This window comes from Bos mutus, chromosome 11 (assembly GCF_027580195.1).
Source record: "Bos mutus isolate GX-2022 chromosome 11, NWIPB_WYAK_1.1, whole genome shotgun sequence".
NCBI classification, from domain to species: domain Eukaryota; kingdom Metazoa; phylum Chordata; class Mammalia; order Artiodactyla; family Bovidae; genus Bos; species Bos mutus.
In genome coordinates, this window is record NC_091627.1 from 34,227,610 (window position 1) to 34,246,487 (window position 18,878).

General features: G+C 45.8%; 1 protein-coding gene across 1 annotated transcript; it reads right to left on the reverse strand.

The window, feature by feature from the left end:
* Window positions 1-504: 504 nt before the first annotated feature.
* On the reverse strand, window positions 505-18,154 carry CGREF1 (cell growth regulator with EF-hand domain 1). The gene is made up of 6 exons (XM_070379257.1): window positions 16,741-18,154; window positions 3,513-3,603; window positions 2,408-2,473; window positions 2,260-2,330; window positions 1,996-2,120; window positions 505-1,502 (listed from the first exon to the last, which is right to left on the reverse strand). The coding sequence occupies exons 1-6, from the start codon at window positions 17,417-17,419 to the stop codon at window positions 1,056-1,058; spliced, it is 1,479 nt and encodes a 492-aa protein (XP_070235358.1). The 5' UTR covers window positions 17,420-18,154; the 3' UTR covers window positions 505-1,055.
* Window positions 18,155-18,878: the final 724 nt, after the last annotated feature.

Here is an 18,878-nt window from a genome sequence, read left to right on the forward strand (position 1 = left end):
ATAGAATGTGATCAAAGGTATGGGTTTTAGGGTCAGACAGACCTGAATTCAAATCGGCCACTAATTAGCTATGTCACCTTAGGTACGGGTTTCCCTGATAGCTCAGTTGGTAAAGAATCTGCCTGCAATGCAGGAGACCCTGGTTCGATTCCTGGGTTGGGAAGATCCCCTGGAAAAGGAATAGGCTACCCACTCCAGTATTCTTGGGCTTCCCTTGTGGCTCAGCTGGTAAAGAATCCGCCCGCAATGCAGGAGACCTGGGTTCAGTCCCTGGGTTGGGAAGATCCCCTGGAGAAGGGAAAGGCTACCCACTCCAGTATTCTGGCCTGGAGAATTCCATGAACTGTATGGGGTTGCAAAGAGCAGGACACGACTGAGTGACTTTCACTTTCACCTTGGGTATGTTACTGAATTCCATCTTCCCCAATTTCTTTATCATCAAATAGAGATCATTGCACCTGGTCATACAATTATGGTGAGGATGAAATCACAATCTATAAAATGCCCAGCATGATGCCTGGTGTGCACTAGGCACTCTAAGTGGCAGTTATTATTAATATTTTCAGGTGTGGGGAGCGATACAGGGTGATGGAGCAGACCTGCCCTGAATACAGGAGGGTGCATCAGCGGTTGGGCCCTGGGGAGAGGCTGAGCTCCCTTCCCCGGTTGTCTGCAGCTGGCTGTGGCCTAGTGCTGAACTCTTCTGTGTCTCATCTAGGAACACTGGGTAAACTGAATTCCTGCCCTCCCAAGAGGCCTGTCCGGTCCCTGACCCCTGCAGTCTGAGGCCAGGGCACGCTGGGCCAGAGGATCAATGGCCCAGGGGGATGGGTTCATTCAGTTCTTTATTGGTCATCTGGGCCCTAAAGCTGCCCTTCAACTTAGGGTCTCCCTGAACTGCACAGACTGAACTGAACTGCACAGAAAGACCTACCACCTACTGGGGCCAAGGAGGGGGCACAGAGGTGGTCGTCATCCTAATATACACACCCTACCCTTAGAGCTTATGTTCCAACACTGAGACTTCTAGTGGTGCAAACCTGTACCCTCAAGGTTTACATCTCACTATTCTCCAGCTGAATAGCATGAACCTCAAGCTCATTTGGGGAGTTCTTAGACCCCAGTGTTTCTCCTAGAAGTTCTTCTGCTCTCTCTCCAGCGTCCCCAGTCTCTACCTGTCCCCCAACCTCCCCTCCAGGGCCTGGGGCTTCTCTTACAGCATCAGCCTGTCCCCCAGCCTCCTGTACAGGCTCCAAGAACTCCCTTCTGGCCTCTGCCTGTCCTCCAGCTGCTTCTCCAGGACTCAGAGCGTCATGTTCTTCTTGTCTCGATGGGCTTTTAGCCAACAGAGGCTGCATCTCAACATCTTGTGGCTCCGGAGGCTCTCTGGGCTCTGTGTGCCTCGGAGCCTCTCCAGGGAAATTGACAAGCTCTGCAGGGGTCATAAGCCCATCCCCATTCAGGTCCTGAGTCTCCAGCACCTTGTCCACTACCAGGATCACCTGTGGAAGAGTCTGTAGTGACGGGATGCTCCCAGGAACCCTGACCCTCCCCCTACACCCTACATCCCTGCCATGTGGGCTCTAAGCCCTCCTTTTACAGGGGATTCACTAAAAAAAAAGTCATGATGACAAAAACAAAAGCAGACTTCCCTGGTGGTCTTCCCTGGTGGTCAGTGGTTAAGAATCCCCCTGCCAATGAAGGGGACATGGGTTCAAGCCCTGGTCCAGGAAGATTCCACGTGCCTGGGGGTAACTAAGCCCACACACCACAACTACTGAAGCCTGTGCACCCTAGGCAGTGCTCTGCGACAAGAGAAGCCACCACAATGAGAAACCCAAAGACCACAACTGGAGAGTAGCTCCTACTTGCCACAACTAGAGAAAGCTCGCCTGCAGCAATGAAGACCCAGTGAAGCCAAAAATAAATTAAAAAAAAACAAACCCAAACCCCCAAGGAGCTGGGTCTTCTTCATGGAGAAGAAGAAGGGCTTACCGGGTTGGTGGTGGGAGAGTCAGAAGCTCCAGGGGCCAGAGCGGCTGTCAACATGGACAGCAGCTCCAGGCCATCCAGCTGTCCACTCTGGTCGTAGTCGTGGAGAGCAAAGAGGTAGAGGAGAACTAAGGAAGAGAAACTGGATCAGAAGAGGCATCAGGGGACAGCTGGATCAGGCAGGAGTCACGGGATCGCCTGATGTCAGTCCCAGCTCTGGTTGCCCTGAGCCTCCCGTCCACTGGTCCCATCGGCCCAGCCCCTTACCCTGCTCTCGGCTCATGTGCTCTGGCTCCTCTTCCATCCTCTCTAGTCCCTTTAGGTAGCTCTGTAGAAGTCTGGCAAAAAAATGGAAAATCAGCCCACTAGACACCAGTCTGCAGCCCCAGGCCTGGCTTCACCCCAGCCTACTCACCGAAGTTGCTCCTGGCCTGGCTCAAAGGGGTTGGGCAGAGGCAGATGCTGTGCTTCAGGGTCTAACCTGGAGAGGGAGGGAAGGACTGGCCTTGCAAAAAGCCTCCCCGAGGGCCCAGCCTCATAGCCTTCTACTCCCAAGCTCCTGATAGAGATCACCTCCCAGGCCCAAAAGGAGCTGCTTCTCCAGGTCCCCAAAAGCCTTGTGGGGAACCTCAGGAGCATGACCTTACTCCCCAGATTCTACCTTTGCAGATTCCTAGCTTAGATGTTAAGTGAAAATCCCAATAAAATATCTGGTTAGGTGGTGGCTGGAGGAGGCCACACCCAGTAGACACAAGGTGGAGCCCCAGGAAACCAACACAGTGGGTGGCAGGACGATGTGGATTGTGGCAACTCTTCTCCTGTGATGTTGGTTGCTAAGGGACAGGTCTCTAGCTGAGCCCTGGTACTGCCCAGTTTTATATAGACCCAATGTGCTCTATAACATAAAATGGACCCTTTTCACCCACCACGTTGAGGTGTAGACATTGGTTTTAGAGTTTCAATCTGCTCAAGGGTTTTTATAACGCTCAAGATTTTCTCATAGTTCTGGACAGGGATCCCTGTTTGCTCAAGTCACTCCAGACGTGTGATGTCAGAGAACTGTCAGGAGCTGTTACAGCAACTTTTGTCACTGCTGCCAGCCCTCGCTGCTACTCGTGTATCCATCCCCTGACCACAGCCCGCATACCCCCTGCATAGTATTAATACACAAAACCTCGAAGAAGATACTCAAATAAAACACATGATATGCTAAGGATCTCTATTTCTTTGGAGCTTCCACTGTAAGAAGCTCCTGATAAAAGCAGCCCCTTCTGAAGCGCATAACCTCACACCTCATTGGAAATGAGCTCCCACTTCCAAGTGAGTCTAGAAAACAGGTGTCGATGCCCACTTTGGAGAGGACACTCTGACAAGCACAATGCAGTGGTTGAGGTGGTGGGGATGACACAGAAATCAAGGAGTGTATGCCCACTCTCCCAGCTCCCAGAGGGGCCCACACCACACCCTCCTGAGACTCCCCCTGCTCTGGGCCCATGGCCCTGCCCTCTGAATGCCATTACCTCATGGTGCCATCTTTGGGAGCAGCCTGACTCAGGGGCAGGAGCAGCAGCAGTAACGTTCTCATCTTCACAGGTAACATCCTTCCTGTAACTGGAAGTAGGAACAGGAGTAGGGAAGCAGAGGGAAGGGGTCTGCCACAGAGTGGGGATCGATGGATTAGACAGCAACACCTCCCTCTGCCTCTGCCTGCCATCCAAGGGACAGGACTCCTGCACAGGGAGGAGCCACACAGGACATCAGCGATCCCCAATACATCTTATTTCAGATCCAGCATGTAAAGGGCATACTGCAGACCTGTGCTGGGTGAAGCTGAGCTGCAGACAGGAGCCTCTCCCTGCACCCCACTCCTGTTCCCCCCAGAGAAGTGCATGCCCAAGTCACTCCAGACATGTGATGTCAGAGAGCTGTCAGGAGCTGTTACAGCAACTTTTGTCACAGCTACTAGCCCTCACTGCCGCTCCTATAATCATCCCCCACTCCATCCTGCATACCCCTGCAGAGTATTAATGCACAAAACCTCGAGGAAGATACCCAAATAAAACAAACGATATGCTAATAATCTCTATTTCACAGGTAACATTAATGTGTGGCAGGGGGAGTGCTCAGAGAAGTGAAGTTTAAGCATGTCTGATTTAGTTCAGTCCAATTATTTGACAGGTGGAAACTAGTTCAGAGAGGTTAAGAAAAAGGCCGAACTAGACATGCCAAGAGTGGGACTTCCCTGGTCGTCCCGTGGCTAAGACTCTACGCTCCCAATGCAGGGGGCCTAGGTTCAATCCCTGGTGGGGAACTAGATCCCACCAGGCCACAACTAAGAGTTTGCATCCTGAAACTAAAAGATCCCACATGCCGCAATGAAGACCTGGTGTAGCCAGTTAAATAAATATCTTTTAAAAAGAAGTGCAGAGAGTCACAAAAAGCCTTAAATAGGAAGGGAAACAAATTGTTGGTTTGCATTTATTAAAAACTCACTGAAGAACAAATCAAAAGAAACTCAGACTCTTTGAAATAGGTCAACGCTCAGGTAGGGTTTGAAAACACAACAAATCAGGGTCAATATAACAGTGGTCCCAAGAACTGCTATTTACTAAACGCAATTGGGGAAACCAGATCTCAGTATAAAGGAAAAAAACAAAAATGTTCTTTTAGGCCTACATTGTGTAGGTCCATTGGCAGCACAATCAATTGATTAAATAAAAACAGTCAAATAGAGGATCAACCAAAGCACAGAGCAAGAAGCTTTCTCATTAGTTCCAGGATCGTGTACATATCATGTGAGTTTCTGAGGAAGCAGAAGCCCTCCAGAGCTGAGGCCTGAAACCTCAAACTCCTTTCTAGGAAGATAAATCAACAGGTCCTTGATCATCTACAGCAGACAATTAGGAACCCTCTGAAATAGTGCCCTATACTCTGACTGGCATTGAATTTTCCTGGAGAAAGGAGCATAGCTTTCAGCCAATTCTCAAGGAGTTCCATGACCCTGACAAGGTTCAGAACCACTGTAAAGGAAGATATCATCTTCCTAAGAGATCTTCCTAAAGCTGGTGAGCATCTGGCCAACAGGTAGATGCTTGTGTAGCTATTACACAAATAGAGCTGTCTTGAGCATGGAAGACCACAAGTAAGTGAAGCTACAGAGAGTCATAGACACTGTCCCCATTTTTCTATGCATAAGTTGGCCCGAAAAGATACAGTAAATCTACATGGTTTGTTGGTGTGGTCAAGTAGATGCACAGCTGCCTTAAGGCTGTTCATGGGGACTCCCCTCGTGATCCAGTAAAGAATCCATCTTCCAATGCAGAGGACGTGGTTTTAATCCCTGGTCCAGGAACTAAGATCCCACATGCTGCGGGGCAACTAAGCTCACATGCCTCAACTACTGAGACCAAGCACAACAGAAGTTCCTTTGTGCTGCAGCCAAGACCCAATGTAACCAAAAATAAGTAAATATATAGATTTAAAAAAAAATAAGAATGTTCATGAACTTTGGCTGGCAACGTAGATCCTTGGGCTTTAGTTGTTGTAGCCAGGAGAGAAGATAGGTCTTGGACCCATCCAAGGGAGACAGAACTGAGCTCTCTATACTGCTTGGGGACCTTTAGCGGTCCCGCCACAGGGAACACACCTCAATGAAAGGATGGACTAGAAAAATATCCAGGCTTCCATGTCTGGGAGTATGAGAATAAACATTCCAATGAAAGTAACTACAAAGTTAGATAAAAGTAGAAAGTATATTTTTAAATGCATTTAGTTGGCAAGAAAGTAAGAAATACCCAGAGCATAAAGGCACAGTGGAAACAGTAATCCCTGGGGGAAAACTGTGCTTGAAGTCAACTTTTGCCTAGGGTATCTGCCAAACCAAGCCAACTGAACATGAATTATCAGCTGAATGCTTCATGCAATAGCAAAGACCAGAGATAAAGAATGCTTGGGCCCATTCAATGTGAAGAGACTAACAGGAGATTCCTTACATATCTTTGGGATTCAAATAGCTATCCTCTCAAAATGTAACTTATACAAAGAAAAGATTGATTCTCTTTTAAGTGCAATGAGTGAGTTAAATAAATTAGACACAGATGATGTAAGAATTAGTGAACTGGAGAATAGATCTAAATAAATGGTCCAGAGTACAGTTAATTGAGTCAAAGACATATAAAATATAAAACAAAGTAGCATGGAGGAGATAATAGAGAAAATTGGATTAAAAACAGAATTTGAAGAAATAGTAGCTGAGATTATTCTACTATGTTGCAAAACACTAACTCCAATCCAGGAAGCCCAACAAGCCCAGGCAGATGAAATAAACAGAAATACACATCTAGAATTGCTGTTCTGAAAAAACAGAAAACCAAGAAAAAGAGAAGATCTCAAAAGTACTCAAACTGAAAAGACAAATCACCTGAAAGGAAGAATAATTAGATGGCCAGCTGATTTCACAACAGCAACAGTGATGCCAGAACACAGTAGTATAATATTTCAATGTGTCAAAAGAGGTGGGGGAGATTGCCATTTTAGATTTTTATTCTCAGCAAAATTATCTTTTAAGAATGAGATTAAACAAAAAATGTTTGACAAATTTTAGATAACAGAATTTACCACCAACAATTCTCTATTAAAGGAAATTCTAAGAGGTATAACTCAGGAAGAAGGAAAATGATCCCAGAAGGAACATTTGGAATGCATGGGAAAAGGGTGAAAGAAGAAATCAGAATGGGACTTCTCTGGTGGTACAGTGGATAGGAATTTGACTACCAATGCAGGGGACACAGGTTCAATCCCTGGCCTGGGAAGATTCCACACTGAGCAGAGTAACTAAGCCTGTGAACCATAACTATTGAGCCAGCGTGCAGCAACTACTGCAGCTCATGCACCTGGAGCCTGTGTTCCACAGAGAAACCATCACATCAGGAAGCCAGTGCACTCCCATGAAGAGTAGCCCTAGCTTGCGCAACTAGAGAAAGCCTGCTCGCAAAAATAGACCCAGCGCAACCACACACACACACACACAAATCAGAATGTGGGGAAATCTAACAAAGATTGTTAAACAATTATAATTATATTACTATATGGGGCAAAAAAAGATGGTGGGAGCTACATTATTGGACAACATTAAGATATAAGGTGAGGACAGTTTTTTGGGAAGACAGTGGACATAATGATCAACTGTTAACTATGCATGTAAAATTTTTCTAATAACCGCTAAAAGATAGAAATGAAATGTTTGACCTCAAACAAGCAGAAAAAAAAGGAATGGAAAATTTTTAAAATCATTCCAAAGGAAGGCAGGAAAACAGAAAAAAGAGAAGCTAAAAATGAATTAAATGATTAAAAAGGAAGACAAGTAGAAAGCATAAAATAAGATAGTAAAATAGATCCAAGTGTATCAGTAATCATAATAAACATAAATTGTATAAACTCATCAGTTAAGAAATAGAGATTATCAAAATTACATAAAACAACATACAAATCACATGCAATTTTCAAGAGATTAAGAGATTAACACAGAAAAGTTGAAAGCAAAATGGTGGGAAAAGGATACATAAAGCAATACTAGAGAAAAGAAAACCAACATAGCTTTATCAATATTAGAATAAATGGACCTTAAGGTGAAAAGCATTATTATAGATAAAAGCATGTCATTATAAAATGCATGAAAATTTAATCCCCTAGGAAGGTATAATAATTCTGAACCTGTAGATACCTAATAACATAGCCTAAAAACATCTAAAATGATAAATGGCATAACACTACACACCTATTGTTATTTAGTTGCTAACTCATGCCCAACTCTTTGTGACCCCATGGACTGTAGCCTGCCAGGCTCCTCTGTCCATGGGATTTCCCAAGCAAGTATACTGGAGTGGGTTGCCATTTCCTCCTCCAGGGAATTTGTTCAAACCCATAGAATGTACAACACCAAGGATGAACCCTGTGGTTGACTGTGGACTTTGGATGATTATGCTGTGTCAGTTTAGGTTCTCAATTCATCATGTACCATTCTGGTGGGCGTAGTGATAATGGACAAGGCTGTGCGTATATAGGGAATTATATGGGAAACTTCTCAGTTTTGCTGCAAACTTAGAACTGCTCTAAAACAAAGTCTTTAGAAAAAAAGCTGGCATAAACTCAATCAGAAAAATCTAATCTGCTATTATGGGGGAGAATTTAACATATATCAAACAGTATCTGAAAGATTAAATAGACTACAAATTAGTAAAAACGTAGACAGATGATTGGATAAAACATTTACTAAACTTGAGCTAATGGACAAATAGAAAACCCAACTCCAGTCACTTAGCAAATGCATATTCTCAACACATGTGGATTATTTATAAAAACTGAAAAGCAGAAGGCCAAAGAATGTGACTCAACAAGTATTAAAGAATCAGTCTCATACTGTTATGAGATTAAAAGCAATTACATTAGGAATCAGTAACAAAAATGATGTAAAAAATCTCATTTAGGGAATTCTCTGGCAGTACAGTGGTTAGAACTCTGGGCTTTCACTGATGAGGGTCTGGGTCTCTGGTTGGGGAACTAAGATTCCACAAGCTGCATAGTACAGCCAAAAAAAAAAAAAAATTATAAGTTATATAAAAACTGTAAAAGGCACATTTAAATATACATCAGAGAAAAATATCATAATGGAAATTTTTCAGTACTTAAAATTGAATAATACTGGAAACATTTACATCAAAGCAAGATACATAGCTAAAACAGAGGGGAAATGAATTGACTTAAAAACTTAAAAGGAAGGCTAAAAGCTAATGAGTTAAGTTTCCAACTCAAGAAGCTAGTAAAAGAGAATAAACCTAAAGAAATTAAAAGAAATGAAATAACAAAAGATAGAATAAATTTAAAATACAATAGAAAGGAGTATGCATCTATCTGTGTGTGCTCAGTCACTCCAGTCATGTTTGACTTTGCAACTCCATGGACTGGACTATACGTAGCCCACCAGGCTCTTCTGTTCATGGGATTTTTCAGGCAAGAGTACTGGAGTGGATTGCCATTTCCTTCTACAGAGGATCGTCCAAAGCTAAACAGCTGTGTTTCTTCAAAAGGAGTAATAAGTTAGAAAACGTCCAACAATTTTCATTAAGAACAAAGAGAAAAGGCACAAATAAACAACATTAGGAATTAAAAGCAGACATAACTGTAGAAATAGAAGACAGTTGTAAACTTAGCAGATATAGCCATTTTCCTAGAAAAACTTAACATCAAAACTGACATCAAAAGAAATAGCAAATTTTGCTTTTTTTTTCAAATTCTAAAAGTCCTACAACCCTTGAAGAAATTGAATTATGAGTATTAACCTATATTGTTTTAGGAGCTATAAACTATAAACTAAAGCTATAAACCTGAACTATTTCTAGAGTGTTGGGGGCCAGAGTGAGGCACTCGGCCCGTGGCAAAGGTCATGAGGAAGGAGGCTCGACATACGCAAAGGTGGGATCGAGCCTCTGGAGTCCCCCTGGAAATTCTCGAGCATCCACCCCCAAAACCAGAGCCTGCCTACTTTACTACTTTGTGCTCTCACCTACACCTCTGACTTTACGGGGGGCTGTCCCCCACCACCTCTTTCGGAGAAGGAGTTAACTTAGAGCTCCAGTTAATAAAAACTCCTGGGCGTGACAAGAGTGTTTTAACCTACAAACTCCTCTGAAGGTTCTCTAGCCTGCCTGACAGGCTTGTCCGGCCACATGTGATTGCTCACAGCCTCCCAACTGTGAGAGGCACGAGAGGCTTTAAACCTTCTAAAAACAGGTTCCTTAGAAAAGTTAGAAAACCATTAGTATACGTATAGTGGGCTGATTAGAAACTGTATTGGTGAAGGGTTTTTCATTTGTTGAGCCAATGTTTGTTGCTAAGTCTCCACATCCCCTGCCCTTACACACATTAATGAATATATAGAAGAAATAAGTATTAACCTTTGATATAAATCACGTTAGACCTTAGGCTAAGTAAACTCTTTCCTTAACTAAAACCTACTATACCCTCACCCTATAGGAATGTAACTTTATTTGGGTGGCGTCTGTTTTAAGAATAATCACCCCTGGAGAAATAAGTGTCATGGTTGACTGACTGCTGTCACAAGGAGAGGGTCATAAATTGTCAGCAGGCCCCCTGGCCAGAAGATGATGTAACACCCCTAAGACCTCTGTATACATTTGTATGAAGCACCTGACTTTGATAAAAGTCAGGACTGCTGACCCCACGTGACTTTTGCATAACATCTCAGTGTATAAAAGTAGACCATGGAAAATAAAGAATTGGGATCAGTTTCTCAAAATACTGGTCTCCCCATGTCGCTGTCTCTCTTACACTCTGGCTGAGTCTCCATCTGGAGTGCGGAACCCACCAAGCTTACTAAGTTTGTCTAGGCTTCTAAGATCTGACCGGGGAGGCCTCAGTGTCTCCTCTCCTTCGGGAGAACGGAAGGACGCCTGCGACCTACGTAAGTGGTGCAAGCTTCTTGTCTTGAAGTTTTATTGGTCTCCCGCGTAAACCAAGCTACTCAGCCTCTTTTCTCCACTGATTTTTCCTACTGAGCTATCCTCATTCTATTACTCTTTACATCTTTAATTAATATCTAATTGAAGCTATTGTATCCTGATCCTCGCTGACGCCGTCCCCGCTTCGAACTCCCTGGATCAGCCGGGGCTGGACCCCGGCAGTAGAGCAACCTGCCAATTAATTACCATAAAACTCTGATCTAACAGTGTCATCCTGAGGATTACATAAGGAAGAACACAAATAGAAAAGAAATTATAAAGATATTTATAGCTGTGCTATTAATAGCAGTCAAAGAACTGTAAACAACCTGAATGTGTAACATTTAGACAGGCTAAGCAAATCATACTATGTGACAGAGCCATTAAAAATGATAAATATTTCTAAATTTGTTTTAAAGGAAAAAAATGGACAGATTTGAGTATATTAAAAGTATGAACTTCTGTATTATGAAAGAGATCATGAATCAAGTTCAGAAGACAAGTGATGAAGGACTGGAGGGAACAGCGTTCAAAGCTATTAGGGTTTTCAGGATGTGCTGTTCTCCACCACTCCCAGCAGGAGCTTTGAGATAGAAATCTCCATGGAAACCCCATGGAGACTGAGTGAAAATCCAAGAACTGCAGCATTATGTGAGGGTGAGGATCAGAGAAAAGGCCCTGCCCACAGTGGGTTTCTGGTTAGGAAGCAATGGCTTAGCAAGGGTCTAGGTGAGTGGACAGGAGGGCTGCCTCACCCAATTCTTGGTACCCAGTGTGCTACGGGTTTGAAGATAGGAGGCTGAGGGCTCCAGGCTCTAGGGTAGAAATAGGGGCACAAAATGGTTGAATAGGCCAGCTGGCCAGAAGAGGCCAAAAGGAGAACGACAGTAGGCATAGACTCTGGTCTGGATGAGGCAGAGGACGCCATGGGAAGCAGCAGCCCAAGTCAAGACCTTTGGTGACAAGGACAAAGGAGGTGAGCCTTCGTAGGGAAGGCAAGTGTCAATATAAGTCTATAGAATAAGGGCTAGTTCTATTCAATTCTTATATTTAATGAGCACACTACTATATGGTAGGCACTAACTTGTAAGTAAGATGATAATATTAGGTAAAATTACTCATTCTTTTTTCTCCATAACACTACATATTTATGTAAATAGGAAAAGATACAAATGTTAAAACGACAATTTAAGAGAAAAACAGAAACACAGAATTGCTAAGGAATAGGGGATGTAGCCCAAAGTTTAACGGTATGGGCCCTAACCTCAGGCTGGCCTAAGTTCAAATGCAGACTCTGAAACTCACCAACTGTGTGACTTCTGTGTTTTGGAACCTTGATCTGTAACATGAGGATGATGAGAGCATCTCTCAGGGTGTGGTGAAGGTTCGATAAGACAAGATGTGTAAAACGCGGCACCTGGTGATATTATACAATAAGGCAATTTTCCTCCCAGAAGTTTTTCTGGACTGCTCTGCAGGGGCTTCACACATACCTACCATTCTGGTCTCCCCACCTGGATATCTTCAAATTGTTTTCTCCTCCCCATCTGTTTACTGTCGGGACCTGGGCCAACAGGAGGCACAGGAATAATTTAAATCCCCCAGAGCTGCCAAAACCTATTATCCAGGCTTAATGCATTATCACCACTAGGAGTTGCCTTTTGGAAACTACAAAGAATGACTGGTGGGAGCCGTTCAGGCATAAAGGAGAAGCACCCATCAGATCCAGTCACTCATTAGGTCAACGGTGCTGGTTTGAAAAACCTGTCTATCCTCAGTGAGGGAAGGGGAGGGTGGGATGAGTTGGAAGAGTAGCCTTGGCGTATATACACTACCATAGCTAGCTAGTGGGAGGCTGCTGTACAGCACAGGGAGCTCGCAGCTCGATGCTCCGTGATGACCTAGAGAGGTGGGATGAGGGGGTAGAAGGGAGGTTCAAGAGGGAGGGGATACATGTATATGTATGGCACTGTGGCAAAGAACCTGCCTGACAATGTAGGAGATGCAGTTTCGATCCCTGGGTCGAGAAGACCCCCTAGAGAAGGAAATGGCAACCCACTCCAGTATTCTTGCCTGGAAAATCCCATGGATAGTAGAGCCTGGAGGGCTATAGTCCATGGGGTCACAAAACTGTCAGTCACAACTTAGCAACTAAACAACAAATAGCTGATTTACTTCATTGTACTGCAGAAACTAACACAACATTGTAAAGCCATTATACCCCAATAAAAATCAAATAAAATACAGAAAAAAAGGAAAGGGAAAAAAAAGAAAAACATATCTACCAAGTCTTTCTTTCTTTTTTTTTTTTTTTTTACCAAGTCTTTCTTGTGAGAAATAGCTGAAGTCAAATTTGCCTTTCCTTGTATGTGATCCGGACCTAGGAACTCACTTATAATGAACAGCGGAAATGATGCCACGTGACCTCCAAGTCTGAGTCATAAAAGGCAACAGGGTTTGTGCCTGGTTCTGGCTCTCTCTCTCTCCCTCTCTTGACATGCAGTTACACCTTGAACCACTGTGGAAGAAGTCTGCTGTGCTGAAAAGACCACGCGGAGGAAGCACATAAGGAGAGGGATGCTTGAGAGGTCCTGGTTGTGATTCCTGCAGCTCCCAGCTGCTCACTTCCCACCCAAGGGCCAGGCAGGTGAGAGAGCAAAACTGCAGATGATTCCAAGCCCCAGCCTTCCAGCTATCCCAGCCAACACTGCCGGAGCAGAACTGAGCTTGTCTTCACAGTCCTGCACAGAATGTACACTCACAGGTATAGTCAATGCTATTGTTTTCGGCCACTAAGCTTTGAGGTGATTTGTCAGTTGTCATAATGATAGATTGGCTTCTTGGAAGTCACACAGGGCTCTGCTCTCAGAAGGGCCCTGGGCTTAGACTAAGGTTCTGCTGTCTCTGTCTTGAAATTCTCAATATTTTCTTATATTGGGCCCTGAAAAGGATGACCTGGTCCTGAACCCTGCCCACATGAATTACTCTTATTTTCCTCCTCTTGGTCCTATGTATTTGTCACATGCAGGCAACTATTCAGCATGTGCAGTGGACAGGGCTATGGAACCAGCCAGACCTAAGTTCAGATCCCAGCTGCACCACAGACTGTCCCTGTGACCTTGAGTAGGTTAATTATCCCTCAGTAAACTTATCTGCAGGATGGAGATAATAATAATACTTACTTCACAGAGTTCCAGTGAATACTAAGTGGATAACGAATTACTCCTTGCACAAGGAGTCTTATTCTTGTCCCTGTCTCTGATAGCTTCTTGTTTTAAAGAACCCTCCACAGCCACATCCGCTTCCCTGGTGGCTCAGTCAGTAAAGCATCTGCCTACAATGTAGGAGACCCAGGTTCCGTCCCTGGGTCGGGAAGATCCCCTGGAGAAGGAAATGGCAACCCACTCCAATATTCTTGCTTGAATATTCCATGGACAAAGGAGCCTGGTGGGCTACAGTCCATGAGGTGGCAAGAGTCAGATTCGAATTAGTGACCAAACCACCACCACACCCACATCAGAGTAATCTTTTGCTGGAACTCCACTGCTCCAAAACTTTCAGTGGGTCCCTATTTCTATTATAGTTCAGTCTTCACCTGAACATTCAAGGCCTTCTCTGATCAGATATCATGTTACCATTTTTAGACTCATCTTCCAAATTTCCATCATCCTAACATTTTGCTTCAAACAGATGGGTTCAGGAGTATGTGGAAATACTTTTCACTTTCACCTTGCAGTTCTTTTGCCCAAGCTGTTTCATCCCTTACCTGAAATATCTTGGGCCTTCCTAACAACCTTAACACTCTGGTTGCAGTCCACTGCAGAAGCAAATAACTGCATATGGGCTTTCAGTGTCATCTCAGTAATATTCTCCTAAGTCATGCTTCCAAATGGGACATTTTTAGTCCAGATAACTCACCTCTATGATTTAAAGGAAGCCAGACTAAGACATGCTTCCCTGGTGGCTCAGTCGGTAAAGAATACACTTGTAATGCAGGTTCGATCCCTGCATTGGGAAGATTCCCTGTTGAAGGTATGGCAACCCACTCCAGTATCTTGCCTGGGAAATCTCAAAAACAGAGGAGCCTGATGGGCTACAGTCCATGGCGTCACAAAGAGTCGGACACAACTGAGTGACTAAACCACCAGCACCACCAGGCTAAGGCAGCTCAAGTAACATTTAATGAGGTTGGTGTAATGTGATTTCTTCACCCTTTCACATTTCTAACTATTTATTGAAGAGTTGTTTGCCATGTCCTTCTCCAGGGGATCTTCCTGACTCTGGGGTCAAACCTGGGTCTCCTGCATTGTGGGCAGATTCTTCACCATTTGAGCTACCCGGGAAGCCCTTGTAAGCAACAGAAATAAAGCAGTTATTGAAAACTGCCTGTCAAATAAATATGTTCCTAATAATTTTCTATAACTACAATGTGGTTAAACACAATTTACCCTAATGACCACAGAAAAGCCACCACAATTATTAGAGTTGTTATATAATCCAATAAAGTTATTTACATCACACACACACACACACACACATTCACAGTGACCCTCCAGTATTTGATTTCTTCAAGCCTTTGCATCAGTGCATAGGAGGAGAGCCTGGCCTTGGAGTTGGAATTCCAATCAAATCCAGTCTGTCATAGTACTAACAGTGTGATCTCGGCAGGTGTTGTGGGGCCTCCACTCTAAAAAATGAGGATAGGGACTTCTCTTGCAGTCCAGTGGTTAAGACCTTGTGCTCCCAGTGCAGGGGCCTTGGTTTCCGGGGACTCAGATTTGATCCCTCGTTGGGAAACTAATATCCCTCATGCCCCATGTGCATGCTAAGTCGCTTCAGTCGTGTCCGACTCTGCCTGACTCTATGGACTGTAGCCGCCAGGCTCCTCTGTCCATGGGATTTCCCAGGCAAGAATACTGGAGTGGGTTGCCATGCCCTCCTCCAGGGGATCTTCCCCACCCAGGGATGGAACTGGTGTCTCTTACCTCTCCTGCATTGGCAGGCAGGTTCTTTACCACTGACCACCTGGGAAGCCCCTCATGCCCCATACTGCTACTGCTACTGCTAAGTCGCTTCAGTCGTGTCCAACTCTGTGCGACCCCATAGACAGCAGCCCACCAGGCTCCCCTGTCCCTCGGATTCTCCAGGCAAGAATACTGGAGTGGGTTGCCATTTCCTTCTCCAATGCATGAAGGTGAAAAGTAAAAGAGAAGTTGTTCAGTCCTGTCCGACTCTGAGCAACCCCATGGACTTCAGCCTACCGGGCTCCTCCATCCATGGGATTCTCCAGGCAAGAGTACTGGAGTGGGGTGCCATCGCCTTTTCCATCATGCCCCATAGTGAGGCCTAAAAAATACAACCCCCCTCCCCCCAAAAAAAATGAGGATAACGGTATCTATCTGGAAGGGGCTCAGGGAGGATGCACTGGAAAATGTAGGTAGAGTGATTGGCAGTGAGTATTGCTCCCTGAATATTTCAGAGACTCTAGGATGTGGGAGAGCCTTTTCATTGCTTGACTTTCCATCTAGCGCAAAACTACTTGCACAGCACCCCTGTCAATGGCCATCAGCCTCCACTGGACTTCCCAGGACAGGAGCCTGGCACCTCACAGGGCATCCATTCCATTTCCAGCTAATACTGTTGGAAGTTATTTGGAACTCAATCTTCTCCCTTAACTCTTCCCTCCAGAGCCGCCTGTGACTCTAGCACAACCCCACCCCCTCGCAAGAGAAGAGGCAATGGCTATACAGACCGAGAAGTCCCACACCTTAGAGCTGGGCTCCCCTGCCATTTCCATCAGGGTGATAACCCTCGGTTCTTCCTTCTCCTCCTCTGTCAAATGAGGATGAAACTCCTGCCAGCCTCCCCTCCCCCCGGGATTGTCAGAGCAACGAATAAGACCAGAAGGGAAAAGCCTTTGGGGGGATGATGAACTTCACCCTCCCCACCCCCACCCCGACCCATCGTCGCCAAGGAGCTCAGGTCTCAGGTCTCCCTTTCCAGGCCTTCCCTCTACCTGCTCTCAGGGGTAACCTCGGAGAGGGGCCCAGAGGCTGGAGCCGGCGCTCCTGCTGCGTCCGAGCCGCAAGGGATGCGGAGGGACTGCGCCTTCAGCATCCGACCCGGAGCCAGGAGGCCACCCCCGCCCGCGGTCCAGCCCCGCGGCGCGCAGCATCGCCCGGCTGCCCGCGGCGGGATCCCAGGCCACGCACCGGGCGGGGTTCGCACCCACCTGCGGCGGCGCCGGTCCGTCTGGGTCGTCGCTGGAGGCTGTGCGCCGCCGCCGCCGCCGCGCCTCGGCTCCCGCCGCCCGGCCCTCCCCCGGACAGCTCCACGTGGCCGCTCCACGTCGCCGTCCGGGTTGCGGCCGCCGCCCTGGCCCGGGCAGAGTCCCGAGCGCCAGCGCTGCGGGCAGGATCCCTGCCCCGCCCCGCAGACCCCGGCCCACACCCGGCGAGAGTGTGTGGTGTGTGTATATATATGTATGTGGGTGTGCGCGCGTGACAGATACAGACAACTAGAGAGGCAGAGAGACAGATGATGAAGTTGATGTATATAAGAAGCATATTTAACTGGGGGGCCCACTCCCTGCTGGGACCCAGATGTGTGTGACAAGACAGAAGGTAACTTACTGTTAGCCTGTGGGATTGTGACTGTGTATGTAGCTGTGTGGATGAGGGGCTGGTGACACCGTAGGGAGGGGTGTTGTGTGTGGCCGTGTATCCAGTATGACAGTACTTGAGAGAGTTTGGTCGGTGCATGACTGGCTGACTGGGTGTGTGACAGTACAGGATGTTAGTAGTGTGTCTGTTAGGGTATCTGTGTGAACTCTTCCTGTTTGTGATGCTCAGGTGACACTTGCAGCTGTCGGCTTCCAGTGAAGGTATCATTGTGTGACTGTGACTGCACATCCCTGAGAGGTCGCTCCATCTGAGCCACGGTGGGGGGACGGGACCTGGGAAAGCATCATCTTAAGGGCGATGGTTTGCCTGTACAGTGATGCAGTGTGTGGTTGTAGCTTTGCGGTTAAATGGAGTATCCCCAGTTTTCTCACAGTGGCCAGTTCCTCCAATGAGGCTTCAGACTACTTTCTCACTCACTGGGTCAGGACCTTTTTAGTGAATGACTTATCTCCCTGGAATCTTCAACTTCTCCCTCTCCGGATCAGCTCCTTCTCATCAGAGTCCATTGCAACAACAAACTCACTCTCATCAAAGTCACCTGGTCCTCCTTCCTGTGGTGGACACTGCTGGACACTACCTCCTTTGGTCATGGTATCGTTGGTTTTGCCGACACTATTCCTCTCTCTCCAGTCATTTCTTTTTAGTTTCTTCTGTGTCATGGAGTTCCTCTGGGCTCTTTCCTCATTCCCCATCTGCTCATGTGTTCTTCCATTCACATAGCTTCCATCACTATCTCTCCTGGGTTGAATTCTGTACCTCAAAAATTCGTATGTTAGAGTCCTAACCCCTAGTACCTCAGAAGGTAACTGTATTGGGAAATAGGGTAGTTGCAGATATAATTAGTGAATATGGGGTCATACTGGAGTAGGTTGGGTCCCTAATCCAATATTTTTTTCCAATAAAAAGTGGAAATTTGGACACACATACACAGGCATGTGCGCATACACACACACACACACATACTCTCTCTTTCCTCCCTCCCTCCCTCTCTCTCTCTCACACACACAAACACACACAGGAAGAACAGCATGTGAAGATTTGGGCAGAAATTAGAGTGAAGCTTCTACATGCCAAGGAATGCTGGAGATTTCCAGGGAACCCCCAGAAGCTAGAAGAGAGGTGTGGAACAGAGTCTTCCTCATTGGTCTCAGAAGGAACCAATCCTTCTGGCACTTTGATCTTGGATTTCCAGTTTCCAGAACTGTGAGACAATAAATTTGTTTTTCAAGATACCAGTTTGCAGCACTTTGTTATGGCAATCCTACAAGTTAATGTATCATCTGAATGCTGATAACTACCATATCTCAAATGCAATCTCTTAGCCCCAGAACACTTCTGGAGCTGAACAGCCTACTGACTTGTGTCAGATTTTAAGTTTTAAAGGTGACTGAATGACAGCACAGAGAGGTCAATGCCAATGAAAGAGAAGTTTAATGTTACAGTTCCTTTAAGAAGAAGAGGCACAGCTTACCAAACAGGACCACAGAGGGAAGCACCAATGTAGGTCAGAGGCAGAAAGGAGCAAGGGGAAGGCACAAGCCACAGCCTTTATTATGCTAGAAAAGCGAGACAGGGCAGGGTGAACAGTTTAGGGTTGACCAGCTTGAAAAACTTCAGAGGGCTTTGGGGGCACAGAGGCCGTCCCTAGTTGACAAGTTGGTTGGTTTAGGAAAGGGAGAATATTGGT